Source organism: Polypterus senegalus, chromosome 3 (genome assembly GCF_016835505.1).
Source record: "Polypterus senegalus isolate Bchr_013 chromosome 3, ASM1683550v1, whole genome shotgun sequence".
In the NCBI taxonomy this organism is placed as follows: Eukaryota; Metazoa; Chordata; class Cladistia; order Polypteriformes; family Polypteridae; genus Polypterus; species Polypterus senegalus.
This window is the reverse complement of record NC_053156.1, coordinates 264,664,291-264,686,748: the sequence shown is the minus strand read 5'-3', so window position 1 is coordinate 264,686,748 and position 22,458 is coordinate 264,664,291. Positions and strand designations below refer to the sequence as shown.

Genomic DNA, 22,458 nt, shown 5'->3' with positions numbered 1-22,458 from the left:
AAGAAAGGGAGTTCTGGTAAAGAGACATTCCCATATGCAAATACAGTTGAAAGGTGCTGTGATTTCATGTAGGGCAAGAGATTGCAAATATTTTTTAATTATTCTGTATAAGTTCTATGTGCCGGGAAGCCGTAACGGAGGGGCACCATGGATGAAATGGGGGAGGTGGTGTATCAAGAGCAGTCCTTTCACCATTATGATAGATGGCTGTGCTCCACTGGCATGTATCCAGTAAGGACACCTGCAGGGATTTATGGGATTCATAGTCCTGAGAGACAACCCTGACTGGGTCCTTAGGTGCCTCCAGAGGGCACTGCAGGGTGAAGGACTCCCTGTCTGAAGAGGCTTCCATCAGGCTATGCCCGGGTACTCGAAATACGCCCAGGTCTAACATAAAAGCAAGTCATCCAGCATCCACCAGTGAGTCAGAGCCAGGAGGCAGAAGGCAAAGCTCACCTGCAGGGGGTAAAGGAGGATTGTTGATTGGAAGATTGTGAATTGAACTGAGGAAAAGCTATTTTGTGAAATAAAAATGTTTATTTTGCACCTGGAACTGTTTTGGTATGTTGTGTTTGGGGTTTTGCGGCTCATTGGCACCCCCTGTCTTTTACACTTGTCTTCAACAGGTACGGTGGCTTGTCTATAGTAAAGGCCTGGTAAAATCTAACCATCACTAAAGTGACAGGATTCTCCCTACTCATGTTGGTGCTCCTTCCTTAAAGCATTTTTATAGATTTTTCAAAAATTTTAATATAACTAGAAAAGATCTTGCAGAATCAACTATTTGTAAAGTATAGAAAAATCAATGCTGTAGTAGTCCCGTGAGCCATTATAAGTGCAATAACTTATGGGAGCGAACAAAATAAGAAACAACATCAGGGCCAGGTAGTCAAATCAAAAAGAGGAAAGCAGGAGCAAAATTATATTTGCATAAAATGTATGCATTACTTAATTCCATATTTATTACTTACATAAATACCTTAGATGACAAAACTCCTACCTTCAATAGACTAGGTGCATAAAGTAAAACATTTTCATTCTTTTATCCGGGGAGGGAAACGTCATGCTTTTAGTTTAAAACACTATCCTAACAGTCTTAGTTAAGGTGTGCTCTCATTCCATTAAACTGGCTACAGTTTTTTACAACTGGCACCATTAGTATTTATTGAAATGTTCACATAATTATGTGTTGTATAACAAAATGGCATTGATCTTTTTAAATTTGTTACAGATGCTGACAACAACAGCATTTTAAATACTATTTTAAAATTAAGAGAAAAGCTAGGCTGGCATACTCCTCTCTTGAACGACGAACCTGCTATGCGGGAAGGGACGCATATTGATTTGAAGGTATCATAAGAGTCTTATAATATTATTTGTATGTATGTTAAAAATTACTTTCTAATGTTGACTTCACAAACAATCTTCATGTACTCCATTTTAGCTTAGGTATTATGTCTTAAAATTTGTTACTATTGTTCTCCTATAATGGCATTGTTTTTATTTATGTAATAATTACAAAAGTCTTTCAGAACATAAACAATACTGTTCCTCATTTTTGACTGCACTGTTTAATTACCAAAAAACTATCAATACTTAGAAACACGTACTCTGGTATATTTGCAAATCATACATCAACCTTTAAAATGCAAATTTCCTTAATTTGTGATATGATTTGCTACAATTTATTTATCTCTTGTACCATATTAGGTGTATCACATCAAATTCTTTATATTTATTACAAGGATATCACAATGTTGATTCTTCACAGAACTTGGGTTCTGTTATTGTAACTGACTGGTGTGTCTTCTCTGTTTGGCAGAAAGGTTTAATTTAAGTTAATAGTTTAGTAATAAATTTTTATAACGTTGGAAAATTGCTCTGAGACAATTTTTAAATAAAGCTAAAGCAGTCGCAGAGAATAAATCTTTCTTTTTTTTGTTATTGCAAGTTTTCTTACAATTGAGTTTATTATCATGTTACATGCTTTCTATTGTTTTTTTGCATTCAAGTTTTAGCTTCCATAAAGTATGTTGAACAATAAATAATATGGTAAGTATTCATTTTCACATGACTGTTGTTTTTATAGGACTTTCTGCCTTTACAAGAAGACAAAGGAGACTTTGTATATTGTCTCCTTAGAAATAAAAATAATCCAAAATGCCGATATGACCCATATAATCTTCAGATAGTATCTGCCAGTACCGCAATGAAGAGAAGTCAGTACTGGACTGTTAGTGCTTCATTAATCTGTAAGGTAAGCCCATGTTATAGGATTGAAATTCATTTTCTGCATTTTTGTTATTTGTCAATCCATCCCTTTACATTACTTTAAGAGACAACAATGGTAAAGAAATCGGTCCAAATATTAATTAAATATTAAATAAAATTACAGTATTAAATGATAAAGACATGTGTCTTTTTTTGCCCAGAGGGGACTGGGCGGTCTCATGGTCTGGAATCCCTACAGATTTTATTTTTTCTCCAGCCGTCTGGAGTTTTTTTTTTTCTGTCCCCCCTGGCCATTGAACCTTACTCTTATTCGATGTTAATGTTGATTTATTTTGTTTTATAATTGTGTCTTTCATTTTTCTATTCTTTAATATGTAAAGCACTTTGAGCTACTGTTTGTATGAAAATGTGCTATATAAATAAATGTTGTTGTTGTTGTTGTGTAATTCATAAGTATCAAGAAATCCTAGCATGAATGTCACATAATAGCTAACCTCTATAGTCATAGGGTGGGCCATCCAAAGCATCATATATGTTTCAGGCCCTCCAAAAGGGAATACCGCACATGAGACGCTTACACACAGCACAAGCAAAAAGAGTGAAGATGTGATCTATTCCAGATATTTCTCTATGGGGTAAACTAGTCTGTTAAAGGGAGTTTTTAATCCAGTCCAATGCCTGGTCTAGATATGGAGACAGCATTCCTTTTGTTTACATCTTGCACCTAAATTAAAACAGTGCAAGTTAGTCTGACAGCACAAAGTATTTTTGTGGTGAATATACTATTGTTCCCCAAATATTTTGCTGGAAATTCACTATGCAGCTGGCTTAGGTAAATATTTTTTTCTAGTGTCCCATGATGCCTTGTGTGGCCAGCATGATATCACACAGCTGTAACAACCAGGCATAGAAAACTTAAGCGCACTCCACCTAACATTCTACATCACTGCCCAATCAGCTTCACATGCGGGATGTCACTATGCAAGTATTTAAAAAAACAAGCTTGCAGTATTTTCATTTGAGGGTTTGGCTACAATGTTTGTTGCAATGAGAATATTATATAATGCTTTATTGTTCTACATAGATTCATTGTACGCTATATATCCGCTAAATTAATCATGTTATTCTCTTTGCTTTGTAATGCAGATCAGGCACAATGAACCCCCCGCCAGAGCTATCTCATCACAGGCTGGTTTATATCTTGCCTGAAGAAGGGGCCTGAGTTGCCTAGAAAGCTTGCATATTTTAATCTTTTTAATTTGCCAATAAAAGGTGTCATTTTGCTTGACTTCTCATTACATTCAAAATGGCTAACACGGTACTACAACATGCTAGTACTACTGGTACCCTGTAGCTCAAACAGGGATGTGCCAGTACAGCGTAGCACAAACTAATGTTTAAGTTCCATCAGCACTTGGTGTTCAGTCAGTGAACTGCCAGGCTAACTTTTTGAGCAGAAAAAAATGGAGATGCATGTAAAACACAAAAAAAAAAAAAGGTAGAAAGTGAAATGAAACTGAAGCCCAAAACAAGACACAATAATTGTGGCTGAGAGAGCAAGAGGTGCAAAATCAAAAGTACAAATGAGAAGTATGCATAATGATAAACTTTGAATTCTTCAAGTATTTGGTTCCTGGTTATTGAATAAGTCATCCTTTAATCCCATCACATTGATTACTCATGGTTTCCAGCCTCATAATCCACACCCATAGCAATGCTGGAAGTAGACCTAACAACAGAGATAAACAATGGCTGCATCTGAGGACCCAAAATAGTACCATATTATGGCATGTGGCCCATATAAGGGAAGTGCATGTAAGCCAAATGCATGTGCAATTAACTACGCTATGTGGTGCCTTGTTGAAACAAACCTGAGAGGAGTCTGTCCCTTCCCTAGTCAGAAAACACATGAGACCCTGTGAAATAGCAGTAATAATAAAAGATTTTTTACTATTTACAAGGTGTTTCTATCTTTTTGATGGAGGTAAAAAAGAGCAAAACATTTGCACAGACAAAATGGAAACAAAAAAGATGTGCCAGATGCATCCAAGCTATTTGAAATGTCTTATAACTAACAATAGATTCTTTGTGATTATTATTATTTTAAACAGTTTAAGGTTTGGTTTGACGTGGTATTATTGCACCTACATTCAGCCCATGCATTTTTTCTTAAACGGACCAGGCAGGTGTCCAGCAAGCATGCAGTGGCCCCAGACAGCAGGATTCTAACATCGGTTTCTTCTACCCACTTTGTGGCAAGGTCAATCAGAGCCCTGAATATTGCAAGTCTCTGAGCTCAATTATATAAATATATTTATACTGTATATATATTTTATTTGGCAGATACTATATAACATATCTATGATCTGCTTGTCGCAACTGAGAGGACTTGGCGGATGTTTGCCAACTGGCCAACCAACCACTAGTGTTACCTGGTAAATAACCACCCAAATAATCATATATATATATATATATATATATATATATATATATATATATATATATATATATATATATATATATATATATATATATATATAGTCACAAAAGCATACCACAGGCATAAAAAGGTTTGAGGCAGCCAACCGTATATTGTGGCTTGGCTGCAAAAAGGTTTGAAATTAGTTGTGATATTCACAGGTTTGAGTCCAAAATAGAAGTGAATGTAATATGAAAAGATGCCGTTTTTAAAGAAGTGACATCATCGGTACCAGGACCAGAAGTGATGTCTTCTGGACCGGAAGTGACATTGCAATTGGTGCTGTGACCGGAAGTGGTGTCCCCGGTGCCAGAAGTGGCATCACTCACGGTGCCGAGACCTAGCAAGATTTCCCGTGGATGGTCTGTAGAAGATTGAGAAAGAGAGTTGGTGCTGCTCATCATCCCCTTGTCTGGCATGATAGTACTATTCTTAAGGCCTTTCCGCTGTCTCCCGATCGCACCTGTGTGACAATATATATAATGGCCATTTACTATATTTTGTTTGTGGCTAATGTTTTGTCTTTGTATTTTATTATTTGAAGCTGGATTGCACAGTGGTTAGCACTGCTGCTGCACAGCTAAGGTCACATCTTTGGTCACAATAATCAGTCCAACATAGTTGGCTGATGCTTCCCCAGCCTTCAGGGACACTTTAAAGGGCATTACAGCATTATAATCCAATCAAAATTGGTTTAGTTCCTCCTTCCCTTTATCTTCAATGTATTCTGCAAAATTCCCAAAGATTTCTGTGATTCACTACAAAGTGAACTCAATAGGGTTCACTCACCACTATTGGCTACATAACAAATAAATCTTGACCTTGGACCTTTCTGGTCAAGCATAAGCCTGCATTCAATCCTAAAAGAGGTCCCAGGACGCAGTGTATATGACTGTTCCTTGGCAGAGCTCGCAGATATGCTATGTTACAGAAAGATATTTGCAAGGATAACACAATTAAATTAAATGAATTCAGTGATAATAGTTTTTTTGAACAGTCATTTCAATTTGAGAATCAGATCCTCACAAAAGACATAATGACCCAAAGTGCTTTTAATAAACTTTGAATATTGAAACACACTTGAAAAGGTAATTTAAATTCAACTTTTATTATATACAGTACATATTTTGCTAAAATGTTTTGCAGATCACTTCCACAGAACATGAAAATGAGACTGAAATAATTCCAGTCACGGAATGGATTCATGAAAGAAAGCAGTTCTACAAGATTTTCAATCTGCCTATCTTTGCAAAATTCAGGTAAGAAAACACTGAAACCGCTCCTCTTTTCTTTATACACATTCATTCTGTCCCATGGTTTCTCCTATCAGTGATGTGCCAATGATATGCAGGTGTACCTGCCATTCCATCCAGAGGACCACACAATATAAGTTAGAATTTCTGTTTGCCTCAATGATATTGCAACCTGGGTGAAGTAACATCATCTGCAGCTCAGCCTGGCAAAGAAGCACCTTCTTATTAACACAGCTTGTCAGTCAATTCAGCATCCCAACTCTATTCAGCTTGGCTCCTTACTGTTAAGGCCTGCAAAGTCTGTACGCAAAGCTTGGATTGGTGATGGAGGACAAGCTGTTTTTCACTGAACATATTGCAGCAATCTCTCAATCTTGCAGATTCACTCTTTATGAAAGTATGCATCAAAACTCCTGTTCCTGGCTTTGGTCTTGTCACGTCTGGACAACTGTAACACTCTGTTGGCTGAAGTATCAGCATATGTGACCAAGTTGATGATTCAAAATCCAGCAGCATGTCTGGTGTTCAACCAGCTGAGGCAGCCTCATGTCACTCGTCTTTTCAGATCACTACTTTGGCTCCCTGTATAAGCACATATTAAGTTCCAATGTTTATGAAGAAGATAATTGCTCCTTGGGCACAAATGTATGCAGATAATGGGATGGTAGGCAAATACTAGGAATCTTCTCAATCAGGCAGGTGGCATCTATGAGTTACTATTAATTCATTCATGATCTCCTGCTATCTTGTATATCGGGTAGGTATTCAGTTGAGTTGGAAACAGAGTTTCAGGGAAATCTATGGCCACTAGGTTGAGTTCCAAACAAATGGCACATAGGAGTACCCTGATACATCTCCTGACACTGGAAGTGTTTCCCAGGCTTTTCAGAGAAAACCCATTCTAGTCACCAAAGAGATGACCTTGTAGGCAAGGACAGACCCGGAAGAAGGAAGAAGGACCACAGCAAAGAGAGAGGCTGTGGAAGGAGACAAAAGGAAGAGTATGGGAAAGTAGAAAAGTGGACTGGTCACCTTACGAGGGAGATGTTTATAGGTAGGCCCAGAATGCTGTAGGTTTGTTGTTTCTACTGTTATTTTATATTACTGTTTTTAATATCCTCCACACATTTGCAGTTTATTAGAATGTGGGATCTGCTATGAAGGCTCTGTTCAGCTCAATCTGTGAATTTTATTACATGTTAAAGAATTCATTCGTAATATTACTGAGCTTTGTCATTTTGAAAGGTGAAATGTAATGATCATAAATTGTTTTCATAAGGTGCATGCCCCTTGTTTAGTGCAAGATGAAACCTTTTAGTGTTACACTTTGTTTTCAAGTTGCATTAAATAGTTTTGATGCCATTTTGCTGATTTTTTTCTATTTTGATTTTATAGATTAAGGAAGACGTTCACTTTTTGGAGGTTAAATATTCGCTGTTTAAAGACAGAGAACTGCAAGTGAGTTATAGATTATTATGTTTTGGCTTATCTAATAATAATATTTGAAGTTATACTACTGCATAATACTACTGTATACCTACCACTAAAGACTAAAGAAAATTACAAGAACCAGCTTTTTAAAAAGCAATTTATTAACTTTAATTCAAACTGTGGTGATATTACCTTAACAAGAATCACCAAAAAATAGTTGGACATGAGAATTACTAGAACAAATAGTGCCCATTAGTTTTCCTAACTCTTCAACAATCTTCCTTTAACTGTTACTAATCATCCCCTGTACTTTATATATACGTTGTGCAGTATATATTGTATATATACTGTATACCTATATTAATACAGTATATCTCTATATATATGAAATCCAGCATCTGTATGTCTGTCTGCCTGTATGTTTGTCCACTTTTCATGGATTTAAATCGGGTTTTTCTCTATAATTTGCTTGAAAATTCCGGTTGATTTTGCGACTCATCCCGCTAAGTATCATAGTTTGCTTGCACGGGCGATATATTCGTGTGAATCCAAGACAGAGGCTGCAAGCCAAGAGGAGAGGGATGTGTGACGTCAGGATGTGGGAAACTGGGCGGGGCCCTCCTCATTTACATGCCAGCCTCCATTTAAATTGGCCCACCTCTCATGACGTGTTGGGGCGTACCTCGCCTCCGCTTAGTTAATGATACCTGTTTGTTTGTTTATTAATTTTTAAAATCTGTCCTGTTTCATGGGCGGAGTCGTGGGGATTGGCTAGTACTGTATAATTTATGCAATCATTTTTATTACTATAAAATAATGAGTGTTTTTCACCATTAAAAAATGTGGTCTTATCAAGCATGCTGGAGTATGTAAAATACAACTGGATTACAGCATATTTATGCATTTTTAAAATGTTTTGCACAGCACCTCCTTCTGTTGCCATTTTTCAGAATTACAGCAGCAGAGGTAGGAATACTGTAATTTATAGAAGGGAAGAAGAAATAGAAGATCCACTGTAGAAATGTTTTACAAAAGTAGTTCTTATGACTTAATCCCCAGTATGGACTGCTGCTGCTTTTATAAAAAGAAAATCCCTCTATTATATCTCAACTAGTTTAAATAATTTTTAAGTGACCTTTTGTTCAAGATTTATTTCACTGATATCACTGAAATTATTATACAAGCTCCTGAATTATGAAATGTTGGTTTACTTTCTTCCTTGTAACTGTTGCAAATTGTATCTATTATTTATCATTCTTGCTTCTTACTTTGGATATACAGGATATATACTGTATACAAATATATACCATATAAATATATATTGTTTTCTGAAGAATGAGCGCCAGCTGCACAAACCCAACACGGACAGACACAGGCACAAATCCAACAACACACAAAGGATTTCATTTCGTGGGAAACTTTTCCCTAATGCGTTTCCCACACTAGCACTGTACAAAAGCACAGGAACAAAACACACAGTACTTTGTCTTCTTGTCTCTCTTTGCCTCCGCTCCTCCCATAGCAAGCATTGTCTTCTCCCTCCCGACTCTGGGTCCTGGAGCAGCAGCAGCTCCCAGTGTCCCAGTGTGCCTTGTAGAATCCCGTGGCAGTGTAAACACCCGGGGGACTGCCATCTAGTGTCCCAGGGAAGATAATGCCCTACGCACACTCTTTCAAACTACTGTCAAGGTTTTCAGACACTGTATTTGAAAGCATAATATCAACTCAAAACACTGAAAAACTTTATAAATACAATTAATTGGTGATATTTTAGGTTATGCCACGGTTGTTTGTTGGATTCCAGAAAATTCTGAATATCTTGCCTTAGGAAAGTATGTGAGGCATTAAAAACAGTATTACAGGAAACATGCGTGCATTTCTGAAATTCAGTGTAGAAACTGATTCTTTATAGAAAACCATAACATAAGGTTGAAGACCACCATTCAATTCAACATAAGGTCAATTTATGAGCCTTGAATGAGGCACATCTTTGGATTGTTAAAGGAAATAATGTTTCCTGAAGGTAGCCTATGTGAAGAAATGAAAACTCCATAGAGAAACCCCCTAGGTTAGAGGCATGTACTCAGTAATACTATGTTAGCATAATTCTCATCGCAAAATGCTGTTCTTTTAAGCTCCTCATTCATGCAAACTAATTCCACATAGTTGTTCACACAAGTCTTAACTTTTAAATTTGAACTTCAGATGCATCAACATTCTTCACTTTCAAAATCTGAAATTGTGACCCTCAATTTAGAGCACTTCATTTATTTGCTCACAACATTCCCATTTGCAACCCAAAAGACCCTTAAATGTTATGCCAATAAATAAAGGACACAGAATTGCAAGTACAACCAATAAACATGGAACTGAAACAACATCAGTAGTGTAAGGAATACTACCAGAAAGTGAAGAACCCTGTGCTAAAATAACTTACCTTGTGGAATGTCCAAAAGTGAACTCCACCTTAGAAAAAAAAATGTTTTGGCTCATCAGCAAACAAAAGAAAACTGGGCCTACTTTATACTTTAATTTAAAACACGTTAAGGTGATTTGGGTTTGAACTGTCATTTGATTGCACAGTAACTGTTGATCTGCCATTAAATGTAAAAAATAAAAAAGCTGTCTTAAAATCTTTATCTGTGTGATGTCTTGATTGTAGGCAAATAATGGACTTTAATTTATACTTCGTAGGGGTCTGATGACCAAGAAGTTATTCTTTGCCGATGAAGTGTTTCTTGAGTGTTTACTGTATGTAAGAGGATTGTATGAAAATGCAAGTTGCAGTAATGGAGGCCAACGATGTGGAGAATGTGAAAACAAGAGTATTTTATTAATAAAGGTAAATTTCTGTGAAATATTTTCATTTTGCCATTATGAACCTTCAACCAAATGATTTTGGGGCTTAGTGGTTAAGTCATTGAACTTTAAGGTTACTGATTGGGTTCAATTTCCATGTGTGACTATGAGTATGTAGCTAACATAAGGCTGAAGAGTTTAGAATTTTAGGTACATTTCTACTATTCTTCTCCTTTCAGCTGGTCCCGTTAGGGGTTGCCACAGCGGATCATGTTCTTCCATATCTTCCTGTCCTCTACATCTTGTTCTGTTACACCCATCACCTGCATGTCCTCTCTCACCACAAGGCTTAGGCCTTCCTCTTTTCCTCCTCCCTGGCAGCTCTATCTTTAGCATCCTTTTACCAATATACTCAGCATCTCTCCTCTGCACATGTCCAAATCAACCACAATCTTGCCTCTCTGACTTTGTCTCCCAACCGTCCAACTTGAGCTGACCCTGTAATGTACAGTACTCGTTCCTAATCCTATCCATCCTCGTCACACCCAGTGAAAATCTTAGCATCTTTAAGTCTCCTACCTCCAGCTCAGTCTCCTGCTTTCTGGTCAGTGCCACCGTCTCCAACCCATATAACATAGCTGGTCTCACTATCATCCTGTAGACCTTCCATTTCACTCTTGCTGATATCCGTCTGTCACAGATCACTCCTGACACTCTTCTCCACTCATTCCACCCTGCCTGCACTCTCTTTTTCACCTCTCTTCCACAAACCCCATTACTCTGTACTGTTGATGCCAAGTATTTAAACTCATTCACCTTCACCAACTCTACTCCCTGCATCCTCACCATTCCACTGACCTCCCTCTCATTTATACACATGTATTCTGTCTTGTTCCTACTGACCTTCATTCCTCTTCTCTCTAGAGCATATCTCCACCTCTCCAGGGTCTCCTCAGTCTGCTCCCTACTATCACTACAGACCACAATGTCATCAGCAAACATCATAGTCCACAGGGACTCCTGTCTAATCTCATCTGTCAACCTGTTCATCACCATTGCAAATAAGAAAGGGTTCAGAACCAATCCAAGGTACATTTTTACTATACACTCTTTAAAATAAAGACGCCAAAGTGGTTCTTCAGAGCAATGCCATAGGGGAACCATTTTTGGTTTCCAAAACACCCATTCATGTAAAGGTTCCAGAAAGAATCTTTCTTTGTTTAGATCCAAAACAAGCTCCATACAGTAAATACACATGAACAGACAGTAACAGATTTGTAATCTAGCAGTAAGTCTTGATTTTAAAAGGATTCTTGCTGCATACAATGTCACCGGCTAAGTCCCATTTTTATAAATCTGTTAGCGTCCTGCTAGGTAGCCTATTATACATTAAAGACTTCCATTTTTTCTACATATTAGGACGTTTTTCAAAGCACAACAAAAAAAAAACAACTTCATATGTAAGGAACACTTCCCAGAATGAAACAGAGCTTTGTCAAGCAAAGGTTCAACGAGAAACCACACAACTCAGTACAGAACCAAAAGTGCTGTTAAAGGATCAGGATTTTTAAGAGTGTAGCTCTGTACTTGTAAAGTTCTTTATTATGGTGTTCAATCTAGAAAACAGGTTGGTTGTGAATGTAAGAGATATTTCTGTAACATTATTTTCATTCTATTCAGCTAAGCTACTAGAAAAGTAAATCTATCTTAACATTTTTTTAGCTGGATCGAACCTCCCCTGTCTCACTGGAGACCTTTTGTGATATGCAGACTCAACAATGCAGGTATGCCCTGAGTCAACTTCAAAGCCTTCATGAAAAGGTGACAGAAGTGATCAAGTCATCCTGCATGAAGGTAAACATTTTATTTCATATACTGTATCTTCAATTTAATAGGTCTTGCACTGTATATGTTTTGTTGCTATTTTAAGAAATATTTTCCTTAAACATTTTGGGCAATAATGAAACTTTGAAGGCACTGATTTACGTAGCTATTCTTCTCTTGTGATCCTAAATTTTTCTGGGTCAACATCCAAAGTAAGTTCTTGCCTCTTAGGACAGACTGACTCTCTTGATCCTGAACTGTTTACCAGGAGCTTGAAGAATCTAACACTGTATCTAAACACAGCAACTAGCACCTTTCAGCTTTTTGCCAACTGTAAAAATGTTGATGTTGCTTTTTTAATGTGAAGTTTTTTCACTAGGAATGTCTTAAATTGTTTAAAATCTATAGCTCTTTAAAACAAAGTGTAGCAGAGGGAGCATGTGGGGCTGATGCTGCGTAGAGGTCCCATATTTCAGGACAGGACACGGATTAGGTTATAAAGAGTCCAGGTAGAATATGCAATGTCAGAATTATTGTTGTGGTTTTGCAATGACAGTTGGGCACCACCAGCAGGAAGAAATATGCCATATACTCTACTTAGTGACTGTGATGACATTTCCACTGACAATTGTTAATTCTGTTGCAGTGTGAAAATAATTGGACCATTTGCACAATAGGATGTTATGCTATTTGTGAATTTAATAACCTAAAGAGTTAGATACTCCAGAAATAGTGACATAATGGAAGAACAGGTGATAGACTGGGTAATGGAGTTGGAGTCCCCAAGGCTGGTAGGTGGCAGCAGGAAGTCCTCTTCTGTCCATTACAGTTCATATGTGACCTGATATTTAGGGTATCTGATGTTCCCAGGATTCTAGAAGTTAGTCCTGACTTGAGAAATAATTTTTGGGGAGCTGTCAGGATGAAAATAGGGAAAAGCCAAGCAAAATGACTCTTTTTATTGGCTAACTAAAATGATTACAATATACAAGCTTTCGAGGCAACTCAGGCACCTTCTTCAGGCAAGATGTAATCAAGAGGATGAAAATATAGAGATCTATATAAGGTACTCAGAGGCAGGTATATAGACCATCTAACCTAATTCGGGCCAGTGTGGCTATCTAGGCTTGTCCATAGTTGTGTTCCTGGAGTTTTCATTATAGTGTGCCCTGATGTATTTATCATTGCTGTTGTTCCCTTTCCATACTTTGGCCTGCTCATGAGTGCCCTCTAGTGTTCACGTTCAAGTATAAAGAAAAAATTGCTTCAATGTTTATCTCAAATAATAATATTAACATATTCAAAATATAAGTAGTAACGTGTGTAGCAGTCGATGTTTTAAAACACAGTTCAATCTATGACTGAGATTTAGTCTTTGTTGTCATTTTTTTTTTTTTTTGGAAACCCTGGCAAATAAATACAGACTGTGTTGTTGCTGGCCAATTCTAAATTTCCATGGAAAAAAGTTCACAAGTGTGCCTTTGCAATTGACAAAACAGATGCTGTTAAGGCAAAGTGCAAAATACATTATGTGATAATGGATCTCTTTTAAAGTTGTCTATGTTGTTCATCTCCAGAGCAGCAGTGATAGTAAGCTGTGATTTTCCTTATCACATTTTGTTTTTTTATTATTTTCCCCAGTTACTCACTTCCAATGTCCTTAGAGTAAAATAAGACTGGCTTTGTCTTTTTTTGTTAGCAAATTTTACCTGAAGTGTGCACTCATACTATCAGGACATGCAGGATTTAAAAAAACTCTCACTAGGTGTGCCATTTACTGGACTTTAGAAGCAATGCATGTTTTTTTTTTATCTTGTGTTCAAAGTTCACTCTCAGTTTTATTTGTAAAGTGCTGTGTAAAAAGGAGTAGTAATATTGACTTTTTCACCAGAGAGTGGCAATATGTTATATGCTGATCAGACATGCAAGCAAAATGATTACTGTACACTGAATTGTGACAATAAATTTGAACTTGAACTTAAATTAAGCAGAGAAGAGTTTCCATTCTAAAAACACATTTTTTTGTAAAATTAATAAAACCAGAATATTAGCTGTTAGGTTTTGTTTATGCTTTAACTGAGGTTGTAGCTTATTGCAATGAGATCTCTTTCTAGACATCTTGTACATATTTACAAAACCATTGATGTGACTGTAAATATGTGTGCATTCAATTTTAAATGTATTTGAAGGCTTATTCATCACAGGATAATACACAAGAGGGAAATACAACTGTGTAAGGTTAATCATAATTAATTAAAGTGCAAGAGAGACACCTCTTAGTTAGTATTTATTTTATATAATACCAGCATACACAGTGACAAGCAGCTTTCAGGTAAGAATATAACCAGCATGACAAAAAGCACAGAGAAGTTCTATAAGAAATCTATACAGAGGTAGAGAGCAGCCCTTATACCAGTGTGGGAAGACACCAGAGGGCAGCAGACTCTGTCACACACGTTCTCTAGAAGTGAAACCACCACAACAGAGGAGGGAGAGGGAGGGAGGCACTGGAAATCAGTCCACAAGAACACTAGATAGCATGGGCTGTTTGTGGAAGGCTGGCAAAAACCAATAAGGTCTCCTGGTTGGTGTCAAGGACAGGAAGGAAGTCCAGTACTGTCCCACCCAGCTGCTAGGGGACCAATTTTACATTCCTGTGTAAGAGGATAAGAAGTCTGATGTCATTTTAAAAAATGTGTAGCATGGAGAAGATGCTGCACCCTCTTAAGACCTGTAAAAACCAAATTGTGAATGTATGTATGTGTGTGTGTATATATATATATATATATATATATATATATATATTGTATCATATATATATAATATGTAAAAAGAGAGAAAGAGAAACAGCATAAGAGAAGCCAGCATGCTGTGGTGTTGTTCTTTGGAGCTGGGCAGGAATTAAACTTGTTTCGTGGAGCTAAATAAGGAAACAGACCTCTTTTTAGTACCTTGTTTTTTTCCCTGTGTTGATCACTATAGTGTATATTTTATTTTAAAAATCCACCTTTTTGTAAAGGTCATAGATCATATGCAGAGATGTCAGAAGAATACCTTTCTTTCATGTGTAGTATAATTTAGGACAAATAGAAACAAGAGTGCTGTATTAGCAGAAAGCAAGAGGAGCATTGGAAAGGACCTGAAATCAGGAATACAGTTGCGTTGAATCAGAATGTTCAGTTAAACAGAGGAAGTGCAACAAAATAACTCAAGATAAGATTAGAAATGATGGCTATATAAGTTTTGATTTAAATATTATAATAGGAGAAATCTCATGAATAGACATTGGAAATGACAATACAACATATGGAAACTTACATAAACTGTCCCTGCCTATGCAAAGAGTTCACCATATAAGAAAAAGGCAAAAAATATATCAATAAAGATAGATAGATAGATAGATAGATAGATAGATAGATAGATAGATAGATAGATAGATAGATAGATAGATAGATAGATAGATAGATAGATAGATAGATAGATACTTTATTAATCCCAAGGGGAAATTCACATAATCCAGCAGCAGTATACTGATAAAAAGAAACAATATTAAATTAAATAGTAATAAAAATGAAAAGAATTAAAATAAAATTAATGTTCGCATTTAAGAACATAAGAAGTCTGAGAAACCAGAGTAAACCATTTAGCACATCAAGCTTGATTGTTAGCTAATAACTAAGATGTCCCAATACTGTCCTGTCAGCGAGGGTGCAGAGAAGGAAAATCACTGGAAGAAATGCACAGTCAAAAACAGACAGAGGTCAAAACCAGGAGATTGAGCCAATCAAGTCATCAAAATACAGACCACAAGATGGGAATCAGAAAAACAACAAATTAAAGCATAAAGTCAATTACTGGGAAATCAAAAAATAATTCAATTGCAATTAAATTGAATAAGACACAGAAAGAGTTTTCCAATTAGATAACACAGCATCATTTTAGCCAATTCAGATATCCCCGCCATGTCACAAAAGACACAATACAGCAGCGCTCATCAGGAACCAAGACAGCATTACAGTAAACAAAAATAACTATCATAATTAATATCTCATCAAGATACTTCTTAAATGTATTCAAGGTTTCTGCTTCAACTACATGACTCAACAGTTTGTTCCCGATTCCCACAACATGAATAAATGCTTCCTGGCTTCAGTCTTGAATGCATTGCCCCGTAATTTCCATTGGTGTTTTTGCTTATGTAATTTACAATTTAGTTGAAATTCTTCCGCTGGATCTACCTTATACTGTAGATGCTTTTGAGAATTCTGAAGACCTTAATTAGGCCCCCAATTAGTCTCCTCTGTTCAAGACTCAAACAGTTAGCCCCCTGAGCTTGTCAGAGTAGGATTTGACCTTTAAACCTTGGATACACTTGGGTCTCTCCTCCCTATTGCTTTAAGTGCTGCTATGTCTTTTTATAGCATGGTGACCAAAACTGCACACACTTCTCCAGATTTGGTCTTACTACTGAAGTAGAAGTTATTGTCAGGGCATAAATGTCTCAAGAAATGATCTGCATTGATAATGCACAGGGCTAAATGACATTTTTTTTTTGACAATATATACAGTGTAATATTTTGATGTATCTCTTAAGATGTTGTCACAAAAGCCACAATGAGACACAGCAAGGTTTGGGGCAGCCAGCCGTTTAATTTGGTTTCCTGGCTGCAAATTGTCTTTTAAATGATAGCACTGCTGTGCAAAAAACAGAGTCCAATACAGAACTGAGGGAATAGGGAAAATGTGTAGACTTTTAAAGGGGAAGACAGGAAGTGAAGTCACAGAGGTCGGGCTCGTGAGGGACGTGACATCACAGGGGCCGGAGCCAGCAAGGTCTCCTTCCATTGGCTTGCTCCCGGAAGTGACGTCCACAGGACCAGGTGGGATTTCTCGTGAATGGTCTGCAGGCAAAGGAGAAAAAGAGTCAGTGCACTCTGCCACTTCCCGGTATGTCTCGAAACTGTCCTTACTCAAGCCCATTAGCTGCCTCCCATGCGCACGTGTGTGACAATGTTTAGAATCAAGTATTAAATGTACTCGCGGTCCCCTTAAAAGCATCAAGGTACCTTTAATACACACAATAAATATAATAAAAGCACAACTACCAAAGAATAAAAAATATATCTTTGGTTAATTGAAAAAGCATATGAAAATGAGTTCATTAAAATAAGCTTTCAAGAAGTAAGGAATTTTCATGAGATCTGATCTTTGTATATAATTACATTTTTATTGAAAATGTACACCATTTTATCAAAAAAATAAGTACAGCCATTTCATTGATAATTGCCAGTCAGTATCTGGCAAGTAATGCTATTCTTTTATTATTTCAGGTAGCGGAAATTGAGGGAGCTAAAGAAATGTTTTCACCTGTAACTCCTGACTCTCCTGAAAGACCTGCATACGTAGTGATTGCAAAATGGCGAAATATTCAAACAAAATTCTTTCACTTCCTAAAATTGATGGATAAGCTTTTAGAGGATCTCCTTTGCCGTCTGGTGAAAAAGGCAGTCCGTGTTTTGGTTGAATATTTGAAAAATGCCCGTCCTGAAAAGGAAAGAATGCATTTTTCAAGGTACTATGGCAAAAAAAAACCTCAATGGGTCTGATTAATTTTGTCTGCATGTGTCATGTTCCTGTTTAATTTAATTTATCCATTTTCTTTTTTTACCTTTAATTGCCATTTTGGCATAATGTTTTGCATGTGCAATTGTGATTTCCTCATAAATACATAATCTGGTGTGGGGTTCATGTGGTTTGATCACTTTCTTTGGAAGCACACACAAACATCATGGCAAAAAAGGTCAAATCATCCTCACCTCACACTGTCAACAACACAAAACTGACATTCTGACTCTATGATTAAACTATTTATCTGCTACAAAACATTCTACACAGTTAACAAAAGACATTTTATAAGTTTTACAGATTCAACCAAACATACCTCAACCATTTAAAAGTGTTTTTCAGAAGAAGAGTGTCAGTTAAATAAGTTTTTTTAATAATTAAGTTACAAATTAAACTATTCTGAAAATATTCTTTTTTGATGACCATTTTTTTTTTCTTAATATCATTCTTTGTAGGTTTCAAGAAACTAATTTAGAAGACAATTCAAGATTTACTATAAATGAAGTGGAAATGTCAAAGTGTGAAAAATCCATTTATATAGACAAGGTAAATTAAATGAATATTGAAATTAAGTTTCTGAAATTTGCAAAACTGAAATAATAAATGTTGTATAGTACAATTGTAAACCCAACACAGAAGGACACATCAAAAAGTACAAAGCTTTACCATCATCATAGGTCTGCTTTTTCTACAATCAGGTCGTATATGAGACCACCAATGCTGTCTACAAACAATATTTGGTCGTTCATTAAGTTACCTTCTCACTTAGGGTCGGCTCTACTTTTTTACTACCCTAGGTGAAGGTGAAAATGTCACACCCAAACCGTGGGGTTCTGATGGCAATACTTTACATATATTGCCTGGAACAGCAGCCCCCTTTGTGCTTTCAGCGCAATATATTGCACGGATAATTTATTGCAGAGCAGGAGTGGGGAGGAGAGCAACATTCCGGGTCAGCTCCATGTTCCCTGTTGTGTTCAGGGAGCCTTTTAAACCCGGATTGTTAATAGTCATAACCGAGATGAGCCGGGCAAATGAGGCTCCCCAGTGAGTGAGCACCACATTTGGTGAAAGTGATAGGATAAGCCACGGCAGTGAGGAACGAAGAATAGAAGGAGAATCAGCAAACGGGTTAGGTGCCTAACTGTATTTCTGAACCCATGAGGCTCAAGCCGGAGGAGGACGATTTTTAGAAATTTGAACGTTTTAATGGACATTCATTTATTGCTGATTTTCTTGTCATTTAAAGCTCTTTTGTTCTTTTAATGTCCTGGTTTTACAAAGGAGGGCTTGGGATTTGTTTAAAGACTGGGGTTGTTTTAGTGCTTGTATTATTTATTGGTTTTAGTGCAGTGTAGGGCCATGCCAAGGACCTGGCTCATCAGTTGCACTGGGTGGAGAAAAGGGTGGAGCCCTTCCATGCAACTGGTGGCTTTGTGGATGGAGGAGTATGATAAGAGGTCTTTGGACATTGTCCTGCTTTAAATAAATAATTGCACCCCATGGGGTGCTAGCTCCAGTCAGTCGCAGATGGGTACTAATGTGCTTCGCTCCAGGGAAGATTGGGGTGCTTGGCTGATTACATATGCATGTGTGAATGTGAGCGTCATTCAGGTACCTCATTATTGCTTTTGAAGGAGTGACCCATCATACCTACATCCAGTTAGGAAGGCAGAGGATAAAAGTAGCCTGCTCGGGACAAAGAGGAAAAGAAAAAGAGAAAAGAAAACAGATGGAAAAGGAACAGAAGAGAAATGACTGAGGTTAAAAGAGGGAGAAAAGGCAGGAATGGGAGAGAGTCGGTGTGGAGGAGAGGACACAGGCAGCCAGGAGGAGAACCCCTTGGGGAAGCGTGAGATCGATGCTCGGGGCTGCAGGGCGTCACTCCCACTGAACATTTCCTTGGAGTGTGGAGTGACATGAGGTTCACTCCCGCATAAGGCCGGGGAAGGCAGCAGGAGCCGCAGGAGCAAAGGGAGGCTCAGCATGGTGCCCTGCTGGGAAGCCATAGACAGCAGGGACATGAACCTGAAAATGAAACTTGGCTGTGACTGTCGGCTGGGCGTCTCCTCTTCATGCAAGATCCTGTGTGAAGACGTTGGTTTTAGAAGAGGCACCAAGGTCGGGAGTTTTTAAAGAGACTATCCTGCCTAGTGATTTTAACCTCAGTTTTAATGGACTCTTTTATGGGATTTGAACTTCCATGAGGACTCGCTTTATGGATTCTTTATATATGATTTGGCACCCTGCAATGTTGGAACACTGTTTTGGTTTGACTGATTTTAATAAAAGCACTAGTTCACGTTTATATCTAACCCTTGCTGTATGTGTGTGTGTCTTCATCTGCCCGGCTCGTCTCATTAATGACTATTGATGGTGGCAGGTTCAAGAAGCTCCCAAACTGCACGGGGAGTATGGAGTCAACCCGCACGGTCATAATGGGGTCACTTCCTTGGTATTTCAAGTGTGATGTTTCACAGATATTGAAGACTTTGGTATATATTAGTATTGTATTGAGTCCACGTATTTTTTTTCTTATATCTACGTCTATAACTGTTGACTACATGTTGCCACACCAAAACCTTTGCTGCTCTAGTTTGCCTATACACTCACCAGCCATTTCATTAGATACACCTTCCTAGTACCGGGTTGGTCTCCCTTTTGCCTTCAGAACTGCTATAATACTTCATGGCATAGATTCAACAAAGAGCTGGAAACATTCCCAGGAATTTTAATTCATACTGACAAGATAGCATCATGGAGTTCCACCACATCCCAAATGTGCTCTATTGCAGGGGTATCCAACTCCAGTCCTGGAGGGCCGCAGTGGCTGCAGGTTTTCATACTAACCCTTTTCTTAATTAGTGATCTGTTTTTGCTGCCAATTCACTTCTTTTGAATTAATTTTAATTGACTTGGTTTTTAAGAAATGTTTCCCTGAATTTCTTCATCGTTCCTCTGAATTGCTTCATTTCTTTCCTTAAATGGCACCCAAACAGAAGTGAAATGTGAAGTGAGAGGGCCAACAGTAGATCAAGTAAGCCAAGGGCCGTAAACTCCAATCAATTTCACTCTAACCAGTTGCTTAATAAGGTTCCGATTCTTGTCGTTAATTAAACCCGTTCTTTAATTCCATGGCTTGTTGCTGCTCTCATTGTGCAATAGCAGATATTTCTGAAATTATGGATTTTCTCTTTTCTATGAGCAGATCAGCATTCCTTAGACCTTCATCTTTCTTTATTTTCAGATATTGTATGATGGACACAGTTTGCTGGTCCTGTTTTGGCTCATTTTGTATCTCATTATTGTTTGCCTGCTAATTAAGGAAAAAGAAACAATTGAGGGGTCTGAGTCTTCAATAACAAGTCAAATAAAATGAATTCAAATTAGCAGCAAAAACAGGTCACTAATTAGGAAAAGGGTTAGAATGAAAACCTGCAGCCACTGCGGCCCGCCAGGACTGGAGTTGGGCACCCCTGCTCTATTGGATTGAGGTCTGGTGACTGAGGAAGCCATTTGAGTACAGTGGACTCATTGCCATGTTCAAGAAACCAGTTTGAAATGATTTGAGTTTTGTGACATAGTGCTTTAACCTGCTGGAAGTAGCCATCAGAAGATGAGTGTATTGCGGTCATAATGGGATGGACATGGTCAGCAAAAATACTCAGGTTGGCTGTGGCATTAAAAGATGCTCAATTTGTACTAAGGGGCCCAATGTGTGCCAAAAAATATCCCCCAAACCTTTACACTACAACCAACCACCAACCTGAAGGCAGATGGATCCATGCTTCCATGTTGTTGATGTCAAATTCTGACCCTACCATCCGAATATCACAGCAGAAATTGGGACTCATCAGACCAGGCAATGTTTTTTTTCCAATTTTCAATTTGGTGAGCCTGTGTGAATTGTAGCCTCAGTTGCCTGTTTTTAGCCAACAGTAGTAACCAGTGTGGTCTCCTACTGCTGTAGCATCAGATTATACATTTGCATTCAACAGCATCAATGGACGAGTGGTAAACATGAACAATATGTTGTCTCAGGTGATGTGTGTTTGTTCTCTATTGTTCAGCATTACGATGATAGCGCAGGAGTCGATGTCAAACTCTGTCAAAAGGACTACCATTAAAAGAGCCAGGTTTTAGTACTCAAAACACCCGAATCAACAGATCTACATAATGACACCAGAGAAGCATGGACAAGGCTGTGCAACATCCACCTTCTGACTGCACCTCTAAACAGTTAAACAAAGAAATTTAACATCACAGTCTAATTGGAAATGCAAACATGCCATGACAAAACAGCCACTGCTTCTTAACACTATTTGCTGTTGTTATGTCATATAGTACTGCGGTGGGCTGGCGCCCTGCTTGGGGTTTGTTTCCTGCCTTGTGCCCTGTGTTGGCTGGGATTGACTCCAGCAGACCCCCGTGACCCTCTAGTTAGGATATAGTGGGTTGGAAAATTGATGGATGGATGTCATATAGTAATTGGATAGTTAAAATGACAGAAAGATATTGTAGCAGACAGACAATTCTCAAACGTGTGGAGCTGCAGTGGTCTACTTGTCTGTGTGGCTGTTTTCTTCTAACATGGTGTTCATTACAACGAGCAAATGAATTATTAAGCTTCAGTTACCTTGTGGTACTAAGCTCCTGAATGGCTAACAGCTATTTTAGCTTTTTATTTTTTCTCAGTTTTATGTCTTTTGTTCAGTATCTTCCTATTTTCCTCAGCATCCCGCTGACGGTTTAACACACACAAACTGGAGAAATTGGGAGCAGGTATTTTAGGAAAAAGCTCTATGTGTGTAGCCT

At 37.8% G+C, this 22,458-nt stretch overlaps 1 protein-coding gene across 1 annotated transcript in view; it reads left to right on the top strand.

The window, feature by feature from the left end:
• The first annotated feature begins 1,320 nt into the window (after window positions 1-1,320).
• Window positions 1,321-22,458, top strand: part of LOC120526665 (dynein heavy chain 6, axonemal-like) — a 234,043-nt gene continuing 212,905 nt past the window's right edge. The window contains exons 1-7 of the mRNA XM_039749820.1: window positions 1,321-1,350; window positions 2,090-2,257; window positions 5,858-5,970; window positions 7,360-7,422; window positions 10,090-10,237; window positions 17,349-17,590; window positions 18,099-18,189. Coding sequence (XP_039605754.1) covers window positions 1,321-1,350; window positions 2,090-2,257; window positions 5,858-5,970; window positions 7,360-7,422; window positions 10,090-10,237; window positions 17,349-17,590; window positions 18,099-18,189 — 855 coding nt within the window. The remainder of the gene's footprint in view (window positions 1,351-2,089; window positions 2,258-5,857; window positions 5,971-7,359; window positions 7,423-10,089; window positions 10,238-17,348; window positions 17,591-18,098; window positions 18,190-22,458) is intronic.